Source organism: Nelusetta ayraudi, unplaced genomic scaffold (assembly GCF_046127955.1).
Source record: "Nelusetta ayraudi isolate G7.1 ecotype Tasmania unplaced genomic scaffold, CSIRO-AGI_Nayr_v1 ptg000074l, whole genome shotgun sequence".
Taxonomy (NCBI): Eukaryota; Metazoa; Chordata; class Actinopteri; order Tetraodontiformes; family Monacanthidae; genus Nelusetta; species Nelusetta ayraudi.
Window position 1 is genome coordinate 585,295 of NW_027466124.1, and position 25,574 is coordinate 610,868.

The 25,574-nt window shown below is 41.7% G+C and overlaps 5 protein-coding genes across 8 annotated transcripts; 3 read left to right on the top strand and 2 right to left on the bottom strand.

Moving 5' to 3' along the window:
- Positions 1–2,294: 2,294 nt before the first annotated feature.
- LOC142899571 (uncharacterized) lies at positions 2,295–5,016 on the top strand (the record flags this gene model as incomplete). Its single annotated transcript, XM_076043215.1, has 3 exons — positions 2,295–3,321; positions 3,490–4,229; positions 4,999–5,016. Coding segments are annotated over 3 exons (1,785 nt in total), but the record flags the coding sequence as incomplete, so codon positions are not given.
- Positions 5,017–8,068: 3,052 nt separating this feature from the next.
- On the bottom strand, positions 8,069–11,498 carry LOC142899560 (tetraspanin-13-like). Its single transcript, XM_076043204.1, has 6 exons — positions 11,258–11,498; positions 10,272–10,439; positions 10,009–10,089; positions 8,883–8,996; positions 8,658–8,774; positions 8,069–8,560 (listed from the first exon to the last, which is right to left on the bottom strand). The coding sequence occupies exons 1-6, from the start codon at positions 11,318–11,320 to the stop codon at positions 8,486–8,488; spliced, it is 618 nt and encodes a 205-aa protein (XP_075899319.1). The 5' UTR covers positions 11,321–11,498; the 3' UTR covers positions 8,069–8,485.
- A 1,589-nt stretch (positions 11,499–13,087) lies between these two features.
- Positions 13,088–17,769, top strand: LOC142899545 (C-type lectin domain family 12 member B-like). Its single transcript, XM_076043184.1, has 7 exons — positions 13,088–13,241; positions 14,846–14,917; positions 14,986–15,096; positions 15,170–15,364; positions 15,939–16,099; positions 17,345–17,460; positions 17,553–17,769. Exons 1-7 carry the CDS (start codon positions 13,184–13,186, stop codon positions 17,689–17,691), a joined length of 852 nt encoding a protein of 283 aa, XP_075899299.1. The 5' UTR covers positions 13,088–13,183; the 3' UTR covers positions 17,692–17,769.
- Positions 17,770–18,041: 272 nt separating this feature from the next.
- Positions 18,042–21,679, top strand: LOC142899542 (C-type lectin domain family 1 member B-like). 4 transcript variants are annotated; one of them, XM_076043179.1, is made up of 8 exons: positions 18,042–18,207; positions 18,614–18,676; positions 19,226–19,330; positions 19,928–19,989; positions 20,032–20,122; positions 20,256–20,410; positions 20,503–20,621; positions 21,077–21,679. In XM_076043179.1, exons 1-8 carry the CDS (start codon positions 18,147–18,149, stop codon positions 21,228–21,230), a joined length of 810 nt encoding a protein of 269 aa, XP_075899294.1. In that variant the 5' UTR covers positions 18,042–18,146; the 3' UTR covers positions 21,231–21,679. The 4 variants fall into 4 exon arrangements, with proteins under 4 accessions (XP_075899294.1, XP_075899295.1, XP_075899296.1 ...); XM_076043180.1 differs by having other exon boundaries at positions 19,229–19,330; XM_076043181.1 differs by lacking the exon at positions 18,614–18,676.
- Positions 21,513–25,502, bottom strand: gpatch4 (G patch domain containing 4). The gene is made up of 8 exons (XM_076043183.1): positions 25,379–25,502; positions 24,715–24,793; positions 24,567–24,640; positions 24,384–24,476; positions 23,226–23,342; positions 22,968–23,083; positions 22,849–22,899; positions 21,513–22,766 (listed from the first exon to the last, which is right to left on the bottom strand). Exons 2-8 carry the CDS (start codon positions 24,791–24,793, stop codon positions 22,040–22,042), a joined length of 1,257 nt encoding a protein of 418 aa, XP_075899298.1. The 5' UTR covers positions 25,379–25,502; the 3' UTR covers positions 21,513–22,039.
- Between the last annotated feature and the right edge of the window lie 72 nt (positions 25,503–25,574).

Sequence of the window (25,574 nt, forward strand, 5' to 3'; positions counted from 1 at the left end):
TTAATTTCAATGGAAGCGCCGACGAAATTCGCGAGCGAGGCTCGAACTGGTTCACACCAGACGCGAACTGCGGTCAAGCCAGCCAACAGTTCGGCAAAAGCGTTCGAGCGAGCAGACACTCGCTTTCTGCTTGCTTTGTGTACACCAAGTATTACGGTAACTGCTAACGTCGACAGTCGACAAGCGCTTCTGCTCAGCTGCAGTCTTTTTTTCCACTCCCACTTGAGCTTCTTCTTAAAAAAAAAAAAAAAAAAAAAAGTCCCGTAGCCAGCCCGCTCCGTAGCTCACTTTCGTGTGTGTGTGTGTGTGTGTGTGTGTGTGTGTGTGTGTGTGTGTGTGTGTGTGTGTGTGTGTTTGTTTAATCTCTCTCGCACTCTGATTACTGACAAATATAACATACAAATATGATCGAATTTGTCATTCGGTTTTTATTTTGAAATTAGTTTATTTTGAAAATTCACCGGATTTTCTCGTTTTTTTTTTTGAGCGACTTCCTGTACTATTGACGAGGATCGCTCACAAAATGGAGCAGACGCCGAAACGACAAATGCATGGCGCGAGCCGCGCGCCTGTTCGCGTCTAGTGTGAACCACCACATTGATTAACGTGGGCGCCGAATGGAAGCGCTCGGCGCTTCGCTTCCACGTCCAGTGAACTGACGTTAAATGCATGGCGCGATCCGCGAAGGGAGTTGGCGGGGCTTTTGTTTGTTGTCAGGCTTATTTGTTGCCATGGTGAATCGTAGTATCGACAATGTCTTTTTAACTCTAGGTGTGAAACTATTAAGAGTTGATTTAATTAACTCAAATCTGCTCTCATATGTTCTGAAACTGAAAACTGAAGAGTTCTCGATCTCCGTCCGGATCAACTCAGAGTTCAGAGTTGAACTCAGAGTTTGTTGAACCTGCTTTGTGAAATGAACCTCTGTTAACATTAGCTAACTAAACCTCAACATCTCAATTGCAACGTTCACAAACAGCAACATCAGACATATTTGGCTCAATTTTGGTAAAGGCTGTGATTTGATTTTCACAAAGAATGTATACAGGACAAAAATAAGCTGCACTACTTTTACTCAATGAAGTCGAAAATGATAATCCACACATCATATGTAACAACTGAATGAAAATAAGAACTGGAAGAGAACTGAATATTATTATGTTTTCCACAATTCCTCTCCTCCACAGACGCGTTCTATTTTAAACCCATTTTGACAGTTGATCTGGCCTAATGAGATAATTTATGTGCTAGTCTATGTTGCAAATCGCAGGAAGTTTTTTTTTTTTTTAAGAAATCAATTGAAATTATGAAATTAAAACTCTTCAAAGACGATAATAAACACAGATTAAATTAAATACAGTATAAAAATGAATGAAACGGGGATTTTGTCAGGGAGAAAACAAAGCACAGTAATCATAAGTCTGCCACATAAATGAAAAAGTAAATAGGGCACTAATGGAGAATAAGGACTGGTATTTTAAATTAAAATAACACATAGCGAGCAACGGTCGCAGCAAATGTCGCGACTGCTAGCGACACCGAGCATCGACACTGCCGGCAGTCGCAGCATATGTTGCGACACTTTCGCAGAATATGCTGCCACACTTCCGGCACAGATCAAATGAAGTACATCATATGAGTAAATGAAAACGTAGATATTGTAAAGGAAACAAAATAAATATAATTAAGAGGTGCATATAAAGTAAAAGAATAAGTGAATACGGCACTTAAATGCACATAAAGGAGCATAAGTACTGGTATTTTAAATTAAAATAACAAATAGCGACACTTCCGGCAGTCGCAGCAACACTTCCGGCAGTCGCAGCATATGCCGCGGCAGTCGCGGAACGGGTGCCACTGCCACAAATCGAGCCAGCCCCTACTGTGTTCGCGTCTGGTGTGAACTACTACATTGATTAACATGGGCGCCGAATGGAAGCGCTCGGCGGTGCTTCCGCGTCCAGTGTGAACCGGACGTAAGCCGTCGCTTACTTCGCTTATGCCTTGGGCCGGCTCTGCTAGCCACACTAAAGATTGGCTAAACAATGTGGCTAACTAGTTTCCTAGTCACCTATGGAGTTGACCGAACAAGCACAGCAAATTAACCACCGGACAAAACGCCCACAATAATGTAGGTGAACCCCAAATTAGCACCACCTCCAGTAATTTCCCCCACCTGGGAGGTTAAATGGGTGAAACCCTCTACTATAGACATAAAATCACAATACTAGTCAATTTCTATCAATCTTGAGGTATTATTAAATGATCAAATTGGAGTACATTAAGCAAATTGATTTGGGTGCTTAGTTTTGGCTTGTTTAGTATATCGTTGTGTGTTCTGTGCCCCTCCAGAGAAGGAAACAAAGGAGACTGTGATTGTGGATGACAATGCATCCCTGAATCAAGACAGGAACTCCAGTGTGGATCCAGAAAAGCCTGAGCCTCCACAGGTCAAAGAGCAAGAAGAAGAAGAACTGCGCATCAGTGAGCTCGGACTGAAGCAGTTATATTCTGCTGATGGGGAAAATAACAGGAGTGGAGATGCAGCTGTTGACTGGAATCCTGAGGAGTCTTCAGGTGACAATGGAGTTCCAGTAATTGTCTGTGTGTGGTCAGAAGCCAACACTGATCTTTCCCTCTGCCCTGGTGTTTCTCAGAGTCTAGTTCAGAAGAACATTAAGTGTGAAAACTCAAAGTCAACAGGACACAAATGCAAAGATCCAACCAGTAACTGCCACATAACTAGTGAAACTAGTAAAGACCGAAACGTCTCTGTCACAGACTCAAAATTTCACAAACGCCTTGAGATCCACATTGGAAAGAATCAGCGTGTGTGCAAAACATGTGGGCACAAGCTCTCAAGTCGTGGAGCGTTATTACGCCACATTCAAATTCACTCAGGCGAGAAGCCACATGTTTGTCCAGTATGCAGCAAGAGTTTTAGAACACAGTGTAACCTGAAAGTACACAAAAAAACACACACAGGCGAGAAGTCATGTGTGTGCCAAACATGTGGTAAAGCTTTTGTTTGTAACTCAAATTTAAAAAGACATATGAGATCGCACACAGGTGAGAAGCCATATGTGTGCCAAACATGCGGTAAAGCTTTTGCTAGTAACGCAAATTTAAAAAACCATATGAGATTGCACACAGGCGAGAAGCCATATGTGTGCCAAACATGCAGTAAAGCTTTTGTTAGTAACGCAAATTTAAAAAAACATATGAGATCGCACACAAATGAGAGGCGTTATGTTTGCCAAACATGCGATAAAGCTTTTGATTATAACACAAATTTAAAAAACCATATGAGATTGCACACAGGTGAGAAGCCTTATGTGTGCCAAACATGTGGTAAAGCATTTATTTGTAACTCAGATTTAAAAAAACATATGAGATGGCACACAAATGAGAAGCCTTATGTGTGCCAAACATGCGGTAAAGCTTTTGTTAGTAACGCAATTTTAAAAATCCATATGAGATCGCACACAGGTGAGAAGCCATATGTGTGCCAAACATGTGGTAAAGCTTTTGTTCGTAACACAATTTTAAAAATCCATATGAGATTGCACACAGGTGAGAAGCCATATGTGTGCCAAACATGCGGTAAAGCTTTGGTTAGTAAAGCAACTTTAAAAAGACATATGAGATCGCACACCGGCGAGAAGCCATATGTGTGCCAAACATGCGGTAAAGCTTTTGTTAGTAACGCAGTTTTACAAATCCATATGAGATCGCACACAGGTGAGAAGCCATATGTGTGCCAAACATGCGGTAACGCTTTTGTTAGTAACGCAAATTTAAAAAACCATATGAGATTGCACACAGGTGAGAAGCCTTATGTGTGCCAAACATGCGGTAAAGCTTTTGTTTATAACACAAATTTTAAAATCCATATGAGATCGCACACAGGTGAGAAGCCATATGTGTGCCAAACATGCGGTAAAGCTTTTGTTTATAACAGAATTTTTAAAATCCATATGAGATCGCACACAGGTGAGAAGCCATATGTTTGCCAAACATGCGGTGAAGCTTTTACTGTAAAGCGATCCCTGGATATGCACAAAAAAAGACACACAGGTGAAAAGCCATATATTTGCACGACATGCAGCAAGGGTTTTTCCCTGAAGAAGTACTTAGATCGACACATGAGTGTCCACACAGGAGGGAGGCCTTTTGTCTGCAAAGCATACAAAAAAGATTTCGCTAGTGCCAGTGCCTTCAGAAACCATGTGAAATCAACACACCAAGATCAGACATCAAGTGTCCCTGAACACACCTGAATATTGTCAGCTCATTGGTCAATTACACTGCGGATGGTGCGTTGATATAGTATTGCACCTGTCTACGTACAAGAATTCTAAAGGTGCATTCATGGGGAGAAAAACATATATATAAATATACACACACATACATACACACACACACCCTTTCACAAGTTTCAAGGTAAGCTGTTATTGTCTGTTAATTTGTTTTTTATTAGTTTTATGAGTTGTTGTTTTTTTTTACCTTGGTGACTTTTGTGTGTTCATTGGAATATTGATGTCTTGATACTATTATATCGTCAGTGTTTGTTGATTCTTTGATCAGCTATCCATCTTAGGGGATAAGTGTAGCCAAATCACTCAACTTTGCAGCGTGAAATTTTACACAAGTGTACAGGTTTTGTGGATTTCGAGATAAATCTTGAATGAAGAATACGTTAAAATGTAACATCAAAATGCTGTAGGTCATGTGGAGCGCTTGCTTTTGGTTTTCGGCTTTTTGTATTGATTAAATTTATGAATTTTTGTTGCACTAATTTCTTTTAATTGGGGTTGAGGACGATGTTTTTCGAATGTTTATTATCCATCCATTTTCAACTCCTGCTTATACCCGCACAGGGTCGCCAAGGCCACATAGACAAGAAAGACAAACAACCAGTCGCACTCACATACACACCCACAGACTATTTTGGAGTTTCCAATTGACCTCACATACATGTTTTTGGACTGTGTGAAGATCCCGGGGAACCTGTAGAGAGCCCATGCAGACACACGGAGCAGGGCCGGCCCAAGCCTCCCTGGGGCCCTAAGCAAAATTTGATTTTGGGCCCCTCTATTTCAGCCAATATTGATTGTTGATCATTCATACACCTACAATGAGTTCAATGCATTTCTGGCAGTGTTGTTTACATCCTATTGACGGCCTGACATGTCTTTACACATGTATGTATTGCACATTGAAATTATGCTGTTGCTGTATCTCCAAAGGTAAAATAATCAGAAACAAAAGTAATACCAATGCAAACTTAATTCAAATAATTTCAATTAATGCATCATGGATCACGTCCAGGGTGCCACAAATGGTTTTCAATCTCAAAGGGTAGCACATCCAGCTACAAGAGTGTCCTGGGGTTGATTTACACAACATTCCAAGTGATAAAGCACAAAGTGAGGTATATCATCTAGCAGCAGAGTGCATCAGCAGCTGCACTCTGTTGAAAGTGTGTTTTTGTACAATAATATATCTTTGATCATATAGAAATAATCATTTATACATGGGAAAAAAAATAGTTGAAAAAAATTATTATTTTTTTTATTATTGCTCTTGGGGGCCCCTTAGTGGCCTTGGGGCCCTAAGCCGTCGCTTACTTCGCTTATGCCTTGGGCCGGCTCTGCTGAAGGAGAATATGAAGATTTAGTTGCTGAATCATCTGCAAATCAAAATGTAAATACCGTGGTGCATTGGCGCAGTTCGACAGCTCACAGAGTACTGCTGGTTGAATACTTATTAAAACTTTGTTGAGGAATCTCTGAAAATGGCCCTTTTTTTGTAAGTTTTGACAATATCAGAGGCCTTAGTTACTTTGTCTTAATTATGATTTAAATGCTCTGGAAACGATGTTTTCCCCAACTGGGTCACCTTTATGAAAGTGATCTAATGTCTGAGTGTGACTCTCCATGGGTTCTCAGGCCATAGTGTCATATTGAGGGTAATGTGAGGTGTATTAACTTAGGGTGGACTAAATATCAGGTATCTTTTATATTTTTTTGGGGGGGAAATTAAAGACAACTTCTTGAAGATGGTTGAGATGTTTCACAGACAGGAAGTTAGAAATCAGGCACATGTGGATGGTTTGGAGGCCACTTTTCTTTACAGCCAGTCAGTGGACAATCAAGGTGCGTGATTGGCCATTGTCAGTGAGAAGAAGATTTTGATTCTTTGTTCTCTTTCCTAAAGCCCCTCCCTCGCAGGCCACCACCCACCTGCCACTTGACATCTTTGTAGGAATTCCAGAAGACAACTAATCGTGTCTTCTGGATTTCCTACAAATACAAGACTTAGTTTAATCATCCGATAGTTAACATAATTATCCTGTGACCATGCACCCACCTCTAACTTGTGCTCCATTTCTTTGTTAAATTTTTTTTTTTCAGCAGATGGATTTTGTAAATCTCTTTAACCAGTAACTGGGAATACACAAGGAAGACCTAGGCGTAAAATGCACTGTCCACCATAGGGCTATAGTCTATCTCATATATATTTCTGCATCATTATATAAACATATGCTTTACAAATCATACAATGTGATTTCCTGTGTTCTTTTTTTACATTCTGGCTGTGTCTCAAATCAGGTTCTGCACCCTTGAGACCGAGTGTCCTCCGTCTGAAGGAAGCGTTAGTAGACTTACCAGCCTAGAAGGACGGACCAAACCCCGCCTCCGCGGTAACCACAGGGGACGGTCTAGCCTTCGGCGTATTTCCTCGTTTCGTCACCGCCGTTCCCTCCGGCTGGCCAAGCAGACGTTTTTATAGCATCAAGCTAACCATTGGTTCGCCATCTAACGATGGCGTTGGATGGTCAAATAAATAAAATCCTACGTTAAAAACTGGATACTTTATGTGAAACTTCAATATTTAGTTATATATGTCGTGTCTTAACCAGTACATGCCGCTAATTTCAGCTGACTTCCCAGGATCCCACGATGCTTTGCAGCAGCACGCAAAGCACCATGGGATACCCAAGTGCGTGAAGGATAGTGCGGTGTATCCTTGGAATCGGCTAAAACTAGTGCGTATTTCCGAGTGCGCATTTTGAGCGTCCTCAGCACCCTCGGGAATTGGGACGAGCCTTCGCGCAGTGCTATGGCGCAACTTCCTTCCAAAATGCGCACTTCAAGGGCGCAGAACCTGAATTGAGACACAGCCTCTGTCTCTTACAGTTGAAGTGCACCTATGATGAACATTACAGCCCTCTCTTATCTTTTTAAATGGGACAACTTTCAGAATCGGTGGCTGCATGCCAAACATTTTTTGCCACACTGTTTATATGGTAAAAGATAATAGTTAACAAATAGTTAAATATAGTTAACATTCAGTACAAACCAAACAGTTGATAATTGGACTTGGATTTTGTTTTTCTCTGTTGTGATGATGCGCTGCAGGTATGACAGACCTAATATTCCGCCCAGTGTGTGAAGTCTCCCCCTCATTATCTCTCAACACATTGTTCCCCGTTGCCTCGGTGAACAGGCCCAGCAACCGAGTGAGTCAGGGTTGGCTTGTTTCAGAGGAATCCAAACAAGTGCACTTCCTGGTTGGCATCCTGTTCTGAGGGAGGAATGTGAACAGACCATGTGGCACCAAACACACGCACTTCGTTATCAGCAGCGAGGGCCGGTCAAGGACACGACTCGCAACTAACAAAGTCTTCTGTTGGCTCTGTGCATCTCGCTGCCGTGAGGACATTGGACACCCAGTGTTGGACTCTACACTGTGTGTGTGTGTGTGTGTGTGTGTGTGTGTGTGTGTGTGTGTGTGTGTGTGTGTGTGTGTGTGTGTGTGTGTGTGTGTGTGTGTGTGTGTGTGTGTGTGTGTGTGTGGTCACCCGTCAAGAGCTATTCTGGGAGTGGCAAGACCAGTCAACCAGCAACTGTGGAGTTTACCTGCCCTTTGTTTGCGTTCGGTGTGTGTCTAATAAGGCTACGGCGACCACAGTGTGACTGATGCTGCTTAACACACACACAGACGCACACAGAAACACACCTTAAAAAAAAAAAATATCACGAAGTCAAAGAAAGTCACTGAATCCTTTTTGTAGCTTGTTAGTTAATGTCAGCAGCTCATTTTGTTCCAGTACACAATGAGAAAAATGAAAAAGCTTCCCTTTACTTTTTAAGCAATACAAAATGTATTAGTAGAGAAAAAACAAACTAAAGAACTTTCATGAAAATAATCACCCAGACATAATGAAGACATGAAAACAGGACGATGGCAACAACAGATTGATTTTCTAGTTGGCGTCTGCAGCTCGGCCAAAACAACTGAAACTGAAAACGTTTTTCATTTCTGCATAATCTGTTTTTTCTTAGAGACTGACAGATGTTGGTAATTTCTAGCTTTATATTCACCATGCTGCATCAGTCTCACTATGCCCATGAAAGTGTAGATTACAAAAAAGTAAACAGAAAAATGTTTTGAACAGTGCAGCTCATTTTTGGCGTGATTATAGAAAAGCTCCGGGGTTTGATCTGGGATCTTTGAGATTCCTGTATCGATGGGAGAGCCAGACTCCGAAGATCTGAAGGTGAGAAACGTACTCAGGTTGAGCAAACACAGTCCGGTTGTACGAACGAAATCGGTGTTAAACGCAGGAACTTCCAACAATACACACTCACCTCGGTGAAACTGAAGAAGAGTCCGATGCTGCCGACGAACCGCAGCACGTCTCCAGCATACTGCTCGATGATGTGTGAGCACGAGGTGCAGGACAACGGCTGCTTGTGAAAGCAGCTCTGGGAGGATGAGGAGGAAGAGGAATCATGAGAAAATGTAAGACGTTGGTGGAACTCAGGATCGGGTTGAAAGACGAAACTAAAACAAACAAACAAAAAAACTCCTACAGCAGCGCAGGTGCCGTTGGGGTTGACGTAGGAGAATCCGCAACAGTTTAGTGTCTTCTCCACGTCGACCTGAGTGGCCTCAGACTTGTTCCATCCGATCTCCAGCAGCTGGTTCTGAGAACAGCAGGGAGACAGTCGGCTTGTGAGAAAATAATTGCGGGAAAAATTGTGGAAGGCAGCACCAAAAGGAGGAGGCAACGCTGGGTCCCCAGCCCATTAGACTTTAGGTTAGACTAGGGTCGGTTAGCTTAGCTTATGTTAGCTTAGGTTCATTGATCCCACATGGGGAAACTTAAGTAGCTGCCAGAGAAAACATAGAAAAAAAATTATACGAACAACACATCATTTGCAGTACTGTACACACAATAAGGCAGATGAATCGTGGTCTAGAAGTACGGCATGGTAATAAAAAAAGAAAAACAACATCGATCCGTCCATTTTCCATACCCGCTTCTTCCCGAGTTCATCACAGGGCCACATAGAGACAAACAACCATACACACTCATACACACACCTGCGGACAATTTAGAGTTTCCAATTCACCTCTCATGCATGTGACCACTGCAGGAACAAATGACTTCCTCATTCATTCAGTAGAGTAGCGACACGTCACTAAGACTTCTAAAAATATTAGCGGGTCGTTCTCACCACCTGTTGCATGCTGTGCTAAACTATGTGCAGTGAGTAAAATCTGATTTGTCCTCGAACAGTACAAAGGCAACTGTGATATTGTAGATCAATCATTGAAAAGCTCGACTTATTTTAAGGCGAAAGGAGCTTTCAGTACCAATCACCATTCCTCTGAGGGTGAAAAAAGGCGGAGCTACAGCCGGGTCTTTGTTAAAACAAAATAAATAAAACGAGAAGTTAGAGCTAGTTTTTAAAAGATGGACTGGACAACGTTTGCTCGTTAAAAAGAAGAGCAATGAGGGCTTTTCTCCGCCGTCGACTGACTCTGCTCAGTTAGACACACCAGAGTATCAAAGCCGTGAGCCGACATGATTCAGGTGACTCCTCAAACCAACAGAAACTGTGTCACAACCAGATTTAACCAGCAAATTCAATTCAAGCAAAAATATAAAAACATATATATATATATATATATATATTAAAAAAAACAACTTACCTGCTGGTCTTTATTTATGGCCAGACAAGCACAGGAGACTGAAAACTGGACGACAAACACTAAGAACAGGACAATCATGTACTGGAAGAAGTTTAGGAAATTGACATGAAGATTAAAAAGAATAGAAAAAAAATATCCAAGTGTAAAAACTTGAATAACATTTCATAAAAACTACAGATAAATTTAATAGAAAAAAAAAGGACAGCAGTGATATCTTTCAGTCTTTACGTCAACCAACTGTGTTAAACGCGGAGCAAGGATACGAAGAAGAGCAGGACCTGGTGGTGCTTCAGGGCACCGCAAAGCCCCACCAGAGCCACCAGGAAGAGGAAGCTGCCCACGCCGATGACCCCGGCCATCACCCTGATGCTGGAGACCAGGCCGAACCATTTCCCCCAGCCCGCCACACCGATCAGGAGCAGACTCACCAGCTGGAGAGGGAAGCAGATGAGATGCACAGAGTCCGTTTGTCAGAGGACTGAAAAGGAGCCTGATAATCCCTCATAGTCCTACCTGGAGATCAAATACAACATGGTGCTTTTGTTTTGTTTTTTAAAATTAATTTATCTGAGGTTGTTTAGCTGATCATAATACATCATAATATGTTTTTTATAATGATTAAATTATTATAATTTACACATCTATTTCCTGTACTTTGTGTTAGTTACTTTTCCCCAGCTGTTGTTTAAAGTGAAGCACAATGAGTTCATGTCGTGTGTTAAGTATTTCAATAGGATAAGATATATCAAGATAGGGTTTGTATTGCAGAAACAGCCTGCTACAAGCAAAGCAAGTGGGTCATAGTTCATCCAGACATCCAAACATTTTTTTTACAATTCTATTTAGCGAATAATAATAATAATAATAATAATAATAATAATAATAATGTGAAAGTCATTACAGGGTATTTTTCCGGCAGCTGTTTACACAGATACAGCAACGTTTTTCTATGACCTCAGCTGTACACCTGCTGCTTCACACGTCGACTGGCCTCCACTGATCCAAATGAGGCCTAATTATTCAACAGCAGCAGCTGTTGCTGCTGAAAGCGTTTCCGCAACAAGGAAACAGCGCCGAAACAAACTCTCAAACCAGGCGGCAATTTAAACACGAGTCGCAGTTTCTGTGTCGCAGTAAAAACATAATCACTTATATGTAGGTCTCAATGCTCAAACCTGCCGTTGTGTCCGCCTGTTGCGTAAAGTCCCATAAACATGCACCTGCTGACCTGCACAGAAAAGCAACTCACCACATAGAGAACGTTGAGGGCGCACAATGTGTTCTTCGTGCAGGTATATCCGCCGCAGACCATCTTCTCCTCCGGTCCCGTCCGCTCAATAAAGTGTAAAGTTTGCGAGTTTCCCCGAGAGTTGGAGCCGCTGCTGACGGTCTGTGATCGCTTCTCCTCGTCCGCAGGAAAGAGAAATCCGAGAGTTTCCTGAAGGGCTGCGGATTAACCGCAGCACAGACGACCTATTGTTCCTTACGCACACAGCACACAGCACTCAGCCCCGTGCGTTGCCATCAACGGCTCGTTATTAGGCACTACATACAGGTACTACCCGAAAAATTAGAACGTCAAGAAAAAGTTGTTTTATTTTTGGCAATTTAACATAAAAGATGAAAGCAACACATTTTATTGAGCCATTACACTGACATCTCAAGCAGTTCCTTGTTGTAACTTTGCTGATTAAGATTGTCAGCTTATTAAAACCACAAACCCACAAACTCAGAAAATTATTATAACATTTGAGGGTTTTTTTTTTGTTTTTTGTTTTTTGTAAGCTGCAAGACCTGATCAGCAAAATCCAAAGAAATAAAAACTTGCAATATATTGATTTGCATATTATTCCTTTATATAATATGTCAAATTCACCTTTTAAGTTGAATTGCAGAAACACTACAACCTTTTCAAGATATTCTAATTTTCTGGGTAGTACTGTATATATACAAAACTTTCAAGTTTTTGGGAAAACGCAAAAGAGATGGCCAGCATTATAAAGAGATGATTTAAGCCAAAAAAAATAAAAATAAAATAAAGTATTTACTTATGTTTTTGTTGAGATTTAAATGTGAACATCATCTATAACAGTAGATATGTTCTAATATGTTGTGGTAACTTCACTCTTATGACCAGTAGATTATAGAGATCCAAAACTGTTTTCCCAACCATTGTTGTATTATAGCGCTAAAAGCTCCCTCTTGTGGTCTATCTATCTCACGTCACATCACATCACGTCACATGTGGTCACGTCACGTCACGTCACGTCACGTCACGTCACATCACATACTGGGGTATTCATCTGATAATCTAATTAGACTGCATGTTTATAAAGTGAGAAATCAAACCCCAAACTAAACAAAAAAAACGGACAACATAAATTAATAAATAAAGTAAAAAATCAGCATAATTTAGAAAGAAAACGAAACAGCATTTTTCTTTTATCACTGATCTATCTACTCTATCTATTTTGCAAGTGTTACAGTATTTACTATTAAAACCTTGCAGTCATGGTGTTCTGGTGTTTCCTGTTTTATTTTGAAAGTTTGGCAAAAAAAAATATGTCGGTGAAAACACTCTATTAAAACGTCCCACAAAATGGTGTATCCCTATATGAAGTGCACTGTACAGAAGAGTAGGGGGCGATTTCAGACATAGCCTTCGTCTCCCCCACCGTCTGTGCCCAGATGTTGTTTCTACTTGGTTATCTAATGTTTCATCATGGCTCTTTCCTGTCTGGTCACCTGGTCTGTTTTTTCTCGGTTGTCTGTATCTCCAGGTCTGTTGCCTGTTTCAGTCCCGTTTCGGTTATCGGTTTAAGTTTGCCCGTATTTCTGAGGTTTGTTCATTTTTCCCATGAGGACAACTTTTAAGTTTTGTTCATTATGTTCAAAAAAAGGATTTCCTGTTTTTTAAATCTGGGGTTGTCTGTGTTTGGGTCCTGCCGCGCTTGCGACACTCGGGGAAATAAACATGACTGACTCTTTGCCATTAAACACACACACACACACACACACACACACACACACACACACACACACACACACACACACACACACACACACAAAGAAAGAGGAAGCGGATACAGAAATGCACTGGTTTCTCTACTGACAGAGCTCTCTACATTCAAAACGAGCTGAGTTACAATCCTGCTGTTTCTGTTTTGGTGGCGACATGGAGGAGCTGAACTATGTGGCCGTGACTTTTAGGACCGATGGTGCTCCAATATACGGTCTGTCTGTCTGTGAAATATTGTCTTCTTCTCTATTGTGGGCGCATTCTAACCATTCTAACCTGCTGAAGTGAAACCAGAATTGTTCCTGTTATTTTCACAACTTTGGGCAGAAGACATTTGTGTTTCACATTTGTGTTTTTTTTTTGTTTTTTTTAACGGAGGTACTGAGAACCAGCGATAAGACCAACTCTGAAACAGATGTTATGATACGCGTGCACAGAACAATTTTGAAAAACAAACAGACAAACAAACAAACAAAAAAGACACATGTATACTCTGACTTGTTTGTGATTGTTTGCCTTCTTTCATTCAAAGCTGTTATCTAACGGTCATCTCTGTGAGTTTCAGCCAAATCTGAGTCGTGACCCCAAATGTCCCCAAAAAAACAACAAACAAAAAGTGTATATTAGGATTTTTTTCCCCAGCAAATTTTAGAGGTGAATTTTTGTGCCGACCCACTGAGCTAACCTAGCTCGGGTTCCTGAGGACTGTGGTAGGATATCAGTGCATAAAAAACAGCAATGATACATTTGGTACATTTTGCCATTGGACTCTTGAACAACCTGCAGCTGCAGGGAAAAGTAAACAGCCGGTCACCTTCTGCAGGTGTAACACAAGTGCAGCCTCAGCGTTTTAGGTCTAGTTTAATAGTAAAATATATATGTATATATATATATGTATATATATATATATCCTCACTCTTTTAAAACTGAAGTCAGAAAAAGCTAGCTCAGCTTACCTATTTGCTTCATGTCAAAAATGAGACCTCTTCCAGTACACATTTCACCCACTAAAGATGCTTCAAGACTCATCAAATTTGCAATTTGCAATTTCAATTTCAACCCACTCGGCTGTATAGCGCCACCTACCAAAACGAAATCAGCCACCCAGATTAAGTTTGAGGAGTTTTGTCTGTGGTATGACTAAATTAGAACAAAAACGTTCTAACTTCTAATTTCTAAAAAAAGTAAAAAAAAGAACCAAACAAAAAAAAAAAACCCATTAATTACCCACTTTGAAGGGGAGGTCTACGAGAGAGGCTTAGGGCCACAAGAAGAGAAAAAAATATTACAGGAAGTAGATTTTTATTTAAGTCATCATCAAAAAAGACGAAATTTCGTGAATGAATAAAGTCAACGCAAATAAAGTGGAGATTGGCGAGTAGACTGGATGGGTGGTGGATTAACCCAGTTAGAAACAGTTAAAAGTAAACTGCCGAAAAAAAAGGTTACACAACAAAGTTCACCTACAGTATTAAAAAAAAACCCTGGCGAAAGCGAAGGTACTGTGCTCCGTTACACTTGCGCGCACAGCCTTTCGACTTTATTCTCGACATTTTGACTTACTTCACGATGACATCATTTCCACAATTTCGATTTTATTCACCAAATTTAGTCTTTTTTACGTCGACTTTATTACTTGAAACTTTGACTTTAATCTCAAAATTTCAACTTTATTCTCGAATTGGAAAGTTAAAAAAAAATAATTATATCTTCTTCTTTTTCTGTTCTTGTGGCCCCAATCCTCTGCCGTAGAGGTCTGAGTCTGAGAAGAGGAGGACGTTTCATTTCCCCTTGACCTTCTCCCGCTCCTTTTTACAGAGAAGCCCCATGACTCTGCAGTGATCTATGAGGAGGTGAAGCCAAGAAGTGTCGAGCCTGACGCACACACAGGTAGACGTTACGCAGATTGTCGGAGGCGTCTCTCCCTTGCCAAAGTCACGGTGCTTTTTGCTCTACAGGAAGCAGAAGCGGTGCTCCGGTGCCCCCCCTGCTGCTCCGTGCGGTGGCAGCAGGTCTGACCATCACCTGCCTCATCCTGCTGTCAATCGTCATCGCCCTCACTGTCCACTGTGAGTCTAGCTGTTTCTCTTATGCGTGGCTGATTTTCTGCAGGAGTGACGCTTTCCTCCCTCTCGACCGCAGTCAACATGGTCATTTCCGAGCAGAAAAGAACGCAAAGCGACCTGACGGAGCAGATTGAGCGGCTGCAGGGGTTGCAGGTGCGCCTGGAGAGAGAGGCTGGGGAGCAGAGCGGGGAGAGAGACCGGCTCAACTGGACCCTGGGAGTCATTCTGGAGCACCAGAACTTCCCAGTGGCCTTCCGCTGCCCGAATGGAGGTGAACCAGACAGGCAAACTGACACCGTCCAATGCCCTGCGGAGCTCACAGTGGGGCATCGTTGCACAATTAAATACTCAAGAATCTTTGTAGATCTCCATACAAAGAAAGAGGGGGCGGGGGGGGGGGGGGGTCTCCAGGGTCTCTGTCAGGGTAGAACTTGGTGTGATTACTTAAATACCTTGAGCCAAACCGGAAGATTTACAGGATGTGACACAAAAAATCTGCATGGTAAAACTATGCTTCTTGATTCTTGATGCTTGCCTAAAATGGAGAGTAAACAGTCCGGTTATCTTCTATCGTGTGTTTGTCATACACCGGATGTATATATTTTCAACATATTCAGGAAACATCGGTCTCAAACACCAACCCATTCTGTCACAGACTAGCTCGTCTGTGCTTGTAGACTATCTACTGCAACCACATCTGCCTCTCCCGTCTGTCATAAAACAGATGGTACTTTTTCTTTACAGTTGATTCTATGAGACCTTTAAAGGTTCACAGCATAGTGTTTGTCAAGGTCGTGAGCAGGAGACACAGCACCTGTCTGTCTCACACCCTTCTGGTTCTACAGTGTGTAAACCCTGTCCCGCGGGCTGGCTGCTCTTCCAGTCCATGTGTTACCTCATCACCGAGCACATTTACTCCTGGGAGTGGAAGACTTGGGAAGGAAGCCGCCACAGTTGCAGGGAACTGAGCGCAGACCTGGTGATGATCGACAGCCAGGAGGAGCAGGTACATGGCAGCCAGTTTTGTTTGTTTGTTTTTTGTTTGTTTTTTTCCTGTATGTGTGCAGTGCGAAACTGTGACATCTTGTGGTGAAATAACGCCACGGTCCTAATAATAACTTAATATCCCTCCACCTACTCCCCCAACCCCAGTTTGTTCATTCATTCATTCATTCATTCATTCATTTGTTTGTTGATTGATTTATTGAAGTCCAAATCATTTTCTCATAATGATTTGGTTCAGTGTTATTTCTGTTTTCTGAATAACCTTTAAACATTACTTACAAATACTAATAATACTAATAATTAAACCTGCAAGCAGGGTTGATGGGGCTCACACACACACACACACACACACACACACACACACACACACACACACACACACACACACACACACACACACAGCCTTTTCCTTTAAATAAAACTGAGTAAATGGCTTCGGGGTCAGAGCGTATCTTAACAAGGTCATTTTGTTGACCTTGATGAGCTGTGAAATGACAATGTTTTTTGTGAAATGACCCTAAGGACACTTTGTTCATCAAAGTGTTTCCTGTCATATTCTGAAGTTTAAAGAACCTTGAGTAAACGGCATCGGCGGGAACTCTTCAACTCTAATGTCACCCATTTGTGGAACTCAGCATTAATGGACTAAAACTAAAACATACTAAAACTATAAGGATGTCACAACTAAAAATGGTTGATTTTTTTTTTTTTTTTTTTTTTTTTTTTAATAAATGGAAATATCTCCTTCTGGTTTGTCATGGACCAAAAGTCAGAGTGAATGAATGTAGGTTTGAAGAGAGGAAGGTGTGGATTCCATGTCTCTACAACCTTCATACTGGCCCAATACTAGGGCCATTCAGGTCTGAGACAGTGTTTTTTTTTTGCCAATAGGTGGCGTTTTGGAGCACTTTCATTTTTGCATTTTATAAAATGCTTCACCGGTTCTGATCTGCATGCCAATGTTCTAATTTTCAGAGCATTATAAGGGGGTCAAAATGAGGTGGAATGGCGTCACTTGTGCGTGTACCCCGTACAGAAATATTCACAAAAAAAAAAATAAATAAAAATACCAAAAATGAAGGGGATCTCGCTCATTTGCTCCGCATTGTTTGATCTTCACAGTCTTGGCTATGTGATACTAAAGTTTCATGCCCCCAGGAGAAGATGTTTAAAAATTGGTTGATTGTTTCGCATTATTTTTTACATATATACTTTCCTGTTGTGTGTTGTTGTTTCACGCATGCAGGAATTCATCAGTAACAACACAGAATTCTACAATGATTACCGCCACGGCTACTGGATCGGCTACAGCCGGGTAGAGGACACGTGGATGTGGACTGGCGGGAGCAACGGCACCCTGACGTTAGTTCTGATCTTTGGGATGGCACAGTTTGGCATTTCTCGCCTCAAAGAGCCTCCAAGTAACCAACTGCTGAATTCTTCTTATCTCCCAGGTTCTGGACGCAACAGAATAAAGTCTATGGGGAAAAATGTGCTTTGACTCTTAGACTTGACTCTCTGGACAACTGGAGGAAAACTAGCTGCCACATGAAGAACCGCTGGATCTGTGAAATGAGGACCTTGATCAAATAAACAATCTCGCCTAAAATATTGTCACCTAAATGGTAGCACATTTCTATTTTTCAATAAAACTGAAGGACAAATGACTAACAGCTTTAGGAGGATGGCAGCTGAAAAGGAACTAAACATTCAAAAACTGTAACCACAGGTTTTCTTTGTAAGGTTTTTTTTTTCAATGTTATGAGATAAGAATGTTTCCAAATAAAGAAGTTTAGGTTCAAAAGAGTTCAAAGTTCTAACTTCCTCTGTGGTCACAGAAGCAGGAACTCTTGCCCTCACAATCTGGGGCCAACAAATGTTTCTACTCATTCAGGAGCCCATCAGAGAAAAGAGGAAGCTCTAGTTTGTTCTCCATCAAGAGGTGCTGCAAGCGACCGCTCAGTCTCTCCAACATCTGCGAGGTTACAACCCGGGGCGGTTCCTCTGCACCTGCACCAGCAAGTGGTGCACATACATGGCAGGAGAGCATGGAGGAAAACATCACTTACGCCACAGTGGTAATTAAGGATGGCAAACAGCCTCCAAGGGGTAAGAGAGTCTGACATCTTGCATCTTCCAACGTTGATTTTATTCTGATCCGTTTATGGAGAATCAAATGATAACGTCACAGCAAAGAGGGTCACTGCAGTGTAAGAGGAAAGTTTTTGTAGCAAAGTGGCATTCAGGCACCTTTTCATTAAAAAGTAAAAGTAAAAACAGTATCAGATCTGATGTATTGTGACTTTAGCATTTTAATTGGGTAAAACTGAAAATCTGAATGTATCTGACTTCATCACAACAGTGCATAGTGCTTCACTGCAGCAGTATCCACATAGGTTAAAACAATAAAATTCATAGTATTTGTAACAGTAGCCTTGAAACAAACTACCGCGAAATAATTGATGAATATTCAGGGTGAATTCACTCACTTGATTCTGTGAATGTTGCCATGCAGCGAAGACAGAGGAGTCGACCGTCTACGCCAGCGTAAAAGCTAAACTGGCTGCAACAACTTCTAGTGAGTGTCCTTTTTAAATTCATTAATTTTAACAGTTAAGTTATAAAACATGCTGGGATTGAGTTTGCTTTGATTCTAAACAACTTTCAAATCTGGTAAGCAACTAAAAATAAATAAATAAGAAGTTTAAATAAGTTTTGGCTTTAAAAAGTTTTAAATAGCTTTTTATATTTTACTTATATGTTTTACATTTTATATACACACACATATGCATTCATTTATATATATTTGTGTGTGTGTGTGTGTGTGTGTGTGTGTGTAAATATATATATATATATATATATATATATATATATATATATATATATACATATATTTACACACATATATACATTTACAAATTTACTTAATTGCTCATTCACAAAATTGCCATGAAAGCCAAGTGAGTCAGTAGCAGGTTATCAAAAGCATATTTCTGTCATTTTTGATTTCAATCAAAAGAAGACAAATTTAAAAAAAAAAAATACACGATAAAATGTTTTGAAAATGAAAAATAGAAATGCCATTGGTAAATAAGTGAATTGTAATGGTGATGACTCTCATGACAACCAGGCAGCGGAGCTGGAGCTGGATGCTCCTGGTTCCGTGTGTTGATGTCCTGCTCAGTGCTGCTCTTCCTCATCCTACTGGGGTCCATCGGCCTCCTCATCCACTGTGAGTCATTACGCAGCGCTCTGGTGGTCAGCCAGGGAAGTGCACCGCGTCGCCCTCACAACTTTACGACAGTGTTTCACCGTCCTGCCAAAATCGTAACGAGCGGCAAAGTATTTCTGGAATAACGTCTTCTTGACTTTTAAGAATAAATGGCCCGCTAGCGCTCATTAACGCTGCGCCTGTGACGCTGCAATATGGTCAGTGTTGTCAAAAACTTTACAAGAGAAGGCCACTTAAGGTGTTTTACCCCACTCAGCGGAGTAGTTTCCCCTTTTGCCCCAACAGGGAGTCTCACAATGTCAACTAAGTGGCTCAATGGCAGTGGGGAAATCCGATTGGCTAACGTTGCACGCAACCAGGCAGAAAGTTTCCCAAATGTCTTCACAGTCGTTTCCCCAGTGTTTTCATGGGAGCTTCTTTCCAGGCGGGTAACATAAAATAAACCCCTCAGATTTGTGAAACGTGGTTTAAGAGAAATGTCAGAACTATAAAGGTCCTTTAAGGTCTAAAAACAGATCGAGCACAATATGAATTAAAAAAAAAAAGAAAGAAAAAGAAGAACTGACTAAATGCCTCTGCTGCTCACCGTCACTGCAGTCCGGCTGCTGATTGGCCATCAGCAAACACAAATCAGCCACCTGGAGGCTCAGGTGGAGCAGCTGAGTGACTTAAATGTCATCCAGGAGAAAGCAAACGGCGACCTAAGGGGATTGACAGAGCAACTCAACTGGACGCTCAACGTCATCATGAGCTATGAGAAGTTTCCTGTGAAGATGTTCTGCCAGGGACACAGTGAGTCAGAGTGAGAGAATGAGTTTGTGTGTGTGTGTGTGAAATGCATTTGTCTTCAAACTGAACTTCAGTCACCTCGTCTTTGTGTCATTAACCACAAATTCAGTTTGGTCGTCATTCTCCAACCCTGCAGGGTGTCAACCATGTAAGGACGACTGGATTGAGTTTCACAACAAGTGCTACTTGTTTTATGAGGAAGAACCTCCGTGGAAAACGTGGGGCGAAAGTCGACGGTACTGTCAGGAGAAAGATGCCGATCTGGTCGCTATCGACAGTCTGCGAGAACAGGTGACGCCGCATGAAGTCGACATTTCGACTGGATGCGGCCTGGCAGTGTCAGAGGGTCAAATTTGTGTTGATCTTTTGGCTTCGACTCACAGGAATTCATCAGCAGTCACACCAAGAGCTACTATGACACCTCCCATGGATACTGGATGGGGTTGCAACAAAATAGTGAGAAGCAGTGGGTGTGGCTGGATGGCAGAAAAGACACTCTGGGGTAGGAGTGACTTTTATGATTCACCTGAACTGTATTGTGATCTCGTGATGCCGAGCTAGTTGACAGCCGGTGCCGGTGTAACAGAAATTGTGAGTCATGAATTGTAAAAAGTGTCATTAGTAACAGCAAGTACAAAAGTAACATGAATGTTGCCGTTTCCTGAGTCGGCCTACTTCAGGACTTACCTGAAGTAACTCGTATGTGAATTAAATCAGGGAGCTAAAGTCACACCTGTTGCATTCATGATTCCATGTGTGCAAAAAATAAATAAATAAAATAAAAATGCATCTCTCCCCTGTGAGTAAATTCATCAGAAATGAGAGACGTGAGTCCTATTTGAGAAGGTGCACGTTAAAAGACTATGGATCTAGAAATCAGCTCTTTGTGTGATGTGACAAAAGGCAAACTTTAAGCCACTCCCCCACCCCCATGATCCTTGTGTTGGATGATTTCAGGTTCTGGGCGCAGGAAGATCTCGGTACCTTTGGTCAGTATGGACTGATGATCCCAGCCAGGAACGCTACCGACAGCTGGGACCCGGCAAAAGCAGACATGGAAAACAAATTAATCTGCGAGAGCGTCGCACTGCTGAAGACTGATGACGAGTAGCGCTGATGGAAATCTAAACACAATGTTTAAAAACAAAGACTGAGCTTAACGGTGAAAAAAAAAAAAGTCTCTATACATATGGAGACATTTGTATTTTCTGAGACAAACACACACATATATATGTATGTGTGTTTATATATGTGTGTATAGAAATGCTAAAACAATGTATTCTTAAATTTTAACTGCCCCTCTATGTTTCTTTTACATAAATATTAACAGGTTGTTGCCACGATGGGGAACATGAGCACCATTCACGGTGCAGTTGAGTGAGGACCCATCTCATAATATGCGAAAGTTCATTTTTTTATTATTTGCACATAGCATTCAGTTTCCTACAACACTGGTGGCTTCCTATGTTGCTTCTGTTAAAAAGTTGAATTCTTAAAATGTTATTTTAAAAATTGCCTTGAAAGCTAAATCGCTAATAAAGAGATAAACAAACAAACAAATCTCAACAAATGATCTTGAAACCGACAAGTTTTCTTGTGGCCCTTTAACTGCTAATAATTTGGTTTCAGGGTAGAATGTTTTTTTTTCTTTTTTTCTTTTTAACTCTTGTCTGAGCCGACGGTCTCACTCCATCCTGCATGTCACCAGTCACTTGGTACTGACTAAAGGTGACAGCAGTTATTCTTGGTCTGAAGTTCTCATTGAACTTTTCCTCCAATCACAGAAGAAGCTGCTAAATGATGAAGCTCCACCCTGTTGGCCACAAGAATGAAAGGTCTACAGCTTTAATGCCACAGCAAACATCTCATGTCAAAAAGCGACTCATGAGTCCAACTCCAAAGAATCTTTCGGACGCCGAGCTACTCTTTGGACTTTTTCTTTTTCTTCTTCTTTGGTGGCGCTTCCTCCTCGTCCGTGCCATCTCTGGCTTTGTCCTTTTTGCACTTTTTCCTTTTCTGTTTCACAGTCACTTCTTGCTCCCCACCATCAGCTGCCTCTAATAAAACTGCAGATTTTTTCCTCTTGCCCTGTAGGGGGCGGTCCCGAGTTGGCTCGGCTGGGTTTGACTCGGTATCTTCAGCCTCCTCCTCTGCAGCGACGTCACACTGGAGTTCAGGGGATTTCCTCTTTTTCTTCTTCTTCTTCTTCTTCTTCTTCTTGACAAACTCAGTCGTTTCCACCAGACCCCCGGAGGCCTCAGCGCGGGGTGACGCACTCTCTTCTTCCTTCTCCGCGTTGTTTTTCTTTTTCCTCTTTGTTCCGTCAGATGGATCCCCGGCGCTGTTCTCCACACGCATCACGTCTCCCTCAGCTTCAGCCGTCTCTTCCTCGCCGTCTTCGTCACGTCGCTTTTTCTTCTTCTTCTTCTTGGGTTTAATATCCATTTCTGGGTTTTCAGGAACCTTGTCATTCAACTCACTAGCGCCCCCTGTGGATTTGCCCTTTTTCCTCAGGGAATTCTCCACAGCCGACTGGGAAGTCCCACTTCCTGGTTGGCTCTTCTTGCCATACTTGGCCATGAACTCGGCCTCCTGCTGCTCCAATCTGGCAAGCTTGGCGCTCATAGTCAAACCATGCCGGGCACCTCTGGGATAAAAGCAACAGAAGCTGATTGTGTGTCACTCAGAACAAACTTGCATATTTAAATAACTTACTTAGATAAACTTACTTGTGAGCTGTGCGTCCTCCACAAGCCTTTATAAGATCAGCGTCAGAGAGCCTGTTGACCATCACCTGGAGTTAAAAAGCATGTTCTGGACTTGACATTCTTTCACGTGAGGCTCTTACTTGAAGGTAGTGGACAGGTCCAGTTTCTGGTCGTCCTCCTCCTCGGAGCTACTGCTGTCATCCGAGGCTGAAGACTTTGGCTCTGGCTGCTCCTGACCAGACAGCAGTGTGGCTGACTGGGAAAAAACAAAACAAATCACCACAACGCCACAAAGTAGAGCTCTGTTAACAATGCAATAACATCTAAAATTTGTTTTCATATTGGCTGCTGCTTTATCCCAGTTCATGTTGACACGGTTACATGACGAAAGCAATTACTTTGACAAAGCAGCCATAAAGTTTGTCTTTAGCCAGAGTGGCCTTCGCTGGCTTCTTATTGGAGATCATGCCATCCTCTTCATCGTCCTCTGCCGACTTCATCACCTGAACGCCATTCTATAGAAGAAAAGAAACTACAGCTCATTTGGAAGCTTTTCTTTGTTGGGAGAAAAAGTATCCGACAACAATGACAGAGGTTCCGGCTCAAGGTCCTTACACACCGGGCAAAAGGCGACGCAACGCAAATAAGTACATTTTTTCTGTACACGCCAAGCGCGATGCGGATATGCGTATAAAATTCAGTCAGCGAATGAAGTTTGGGGCGCCGAAGGAGAAACGATGGAGTCGACCGCACCCTCAAGTGATCTGTCCTGGTGATGGTGACGAAAAGTCTTTGGGTGAATCAAATATTGTTCTTGAGAGGTGTTGCAGTCGTTATGACTTATGACTTTTGTATGCCTAGTACTTTTGTTTATAGTGAACTTGTGAATTCTTATTGTATTGCTAAAAATGTGCGACGGCGCAGGTGGAAGATACTAAATATTTGCTTAAGAAGCGGCGGTTACAAACATTTTTTTTTTAAACCATGTTATTGAAGTCGCTGTTGCCATAAAATATTTTTTCGTTTTCCTTAGGATCATCATTTAGAGAGATTTTCAGAACAGATTTAAATGACAGAATAAAAGATAAGATTTTTTAAAAGTGTAACGACCAAGAAGTTTTGTTTTCCGTGCGTAAAACGAAACACCGCCTTCGACAGCACAGCTTTTCCAAGTAAAAGATCAACATAAGAGGAGATGGGTGAGTTCAACACGACCATCCAGGAGCTCAAATTTTACCCAGTGAAATTAGGCCTGAACGGACAATTTGGAGGACTGCTCTGTCAAACTGGCTCCGCATTTGCAGAGGGAGAGAACATTCCAAAGTTTTGATGTGACGTCATCGACCATCCAACATCATTTTGATTGGTCAGAGGTCCAGTGCTTGCCTTTTTGCCTCTGAAAAATTTGACACAAGACTGAAAAAAACCAACAACAAAACAAACAAACAAAAAAAAAAACGCAAATTATTCGCCCAGCGAATTCGCTCCCAGTGTGTAAGGACATTCAGACAGAACCCAGATGACACGAGTTGCTTTCCACTTTTTGTATAGCTTACCTGATCAGATTCCACCTGCAGGCTGGACGAGGCCTTGTTGAAGACATGATCCCACCAGTGGAAGGTGAACTGATCTCCTTCTTTATGACCAAACTAAGGCAGAGAAGCAACATTTTCTTTTTTGAAACATGACTGACTGAGGGCCAGTGAGAAAATATTTAGGAAAGATCTAATGTCACTCACCCCGCCTTTGTTGCATTTTACTTTGACCTTTATGGCCTCTGAGATCCCGTTCTCAGCCCGGCCAAGGCCTTTACCTGTTTGCACAATAAATAAGTTGAGCTCCAACGTGACAAAATTGTACTTCAAGGCACATGAGAGAGAATTTTACCTTGTTCCCAGCCGTGACGCAGGAGTTGCTGCTCGGCAAACTTCAAGCCTCGACTTTTCTCTTGGACAACTTCTGCCATCTGATGACACAAGGGTGCAGATTATTAGAAAAGAATATTGTTGCAATAGGAATAATCAAAAGAAATCTAGTGCACAAGACAACAAATATATTGGAATCTTAGGTTCTGCAACATAAATTTGACAGTGAGGAAATTTGGAGATTTTCTGGGAGACACTGATTATCAGACTTCAGATGAGTCAAAAGTCAACATGAAGGCTCTGACAACCTTTAAGAGAAGAACTTTCGTTTAAATAATGACATCCCGAATGAGGACAACCAATACATTAACAGCAAATATGCACACATTTGAAGCTACTTTGTTTAAATACAAGGCGTCAACAGCAGTGGATGAAACAGGACTTAGTTAGTCAGGACTTTACTGTCCTATACAGAAACAAACCAACAAACCCCTCTTTTAAGTATGTTCTGATCCTGGGCTTTTTATTTATTTTATATTTTCAATGCATTACATAGCTGTTTGGCGTTTAGATCAGAAGATCCATTCGGAAATCTCTGTGTTGCTACCAGCTAATGCTAGCTAGCAGTTCTCGGTGACTTAAATTCTCATGCAGAGCCAAAGCAAAAGAAGTGAGACTTGATTTACCTCTGGCCGACTTGTTTGCCGCAAAACAAGTGAATGACTAATGCGACAGCACGAAGGAAACTCAATTAGAAGCAGCACCGGCCAGTATCCATGTGGTTTCAGTCGGAGGCTGACATGACGCCGGAAGGTACTTTGTTCTTCTGAGAGTTTAAACGAGCGGGTGTCGAACAACTCATTTGCTCACTGCCGCCACCTA

Bases quoted from the DNA above. Each gene is read 5' to 3' on its own strand.
- gpatch4 (XM_076043183.1), bottom strand. From the start codon at position 24,793: ATGGCAGAAGTTGTCCAAGAGAAAAGTCGAGGCTTGAAGTTTGCCGAG. The intron at 24,477-24,566 runs GTGAGTGACATT...TCTCTGCCTTAG, and splicing joins TAAAATGCAACAAAGGCGGG to TTTGGTCATAAAGAAGGAGA. The intron at 23,343-24,383 runs GTAAGCTATACA...TTTCTTCTATAG, and splicing joins TGCAGGTGGAATCTGATCAG to AATGGCGTTCAGGTGATGAA.
- LOC142899542 (XM_076043179.1), top strand. From the start codon at position 18,147: ATGGAGGAAAACATCACTTACGCCACAGTGGTAATTAAGGATGGCAAA. The intron at 18,208-18,613 runs GTAAGAGAGTCT...GTTGCCATGCAG, and splicing joins TGGCAAACAGCCTCCAAGGG to CGAAGACAGAGGAGTCGACC. The intron at 20,123-20,255 runs GTGAGTCAGAGT...CCAACCCTGCAG, and splicing joins GATGTTCTGCCAGGGACACA to GGTGTCAACCATGTAAGGAC.
- LOC142899560 (XM_076043204.1), bottom strand. From the start codon at position 11,320: ATGGTCTGCGGCGGATATACCTGCACGAAGAACACATTGTGCGCCCTC. The intron at 10,090-10,271 runs GTATCCTTGCTC...AACTTCTTCCAG, and splicing joins ACCAGGTCCTGCTCTTCTTC to TACATGATTGTCCTGTTCTT. The intron at 8,561-8,657 runs GTGAGTGTGTAT...TCTCACCTTCAG, and splicing joins TCTTCTTCAGTTTCACCGAG to ATCTTCGGAGTCTGGCTCTC.
- LOC142899545 (XM_076043184.1), top strand. From the start codon at position 13,184: ATGGAGGAGCTGAACTATGTGGCCGTGACTTTTAGGACCGATGGTGCT. The intron at 14,918-14,985 runs GTAGACGTTACG...TTTGCTCTACAG, and splicing joins CGAGCCTGACGCACACACAG to GAAGCAGAAGCGGTGCTCCG. The intron at 17,461-17,552 runs GTTAGTTCTGAT...CTTATCTCCCAG, and splicing joins GGGAGCAACGGCACCCTGAC to GTTCTGGACGCAACAGAATA.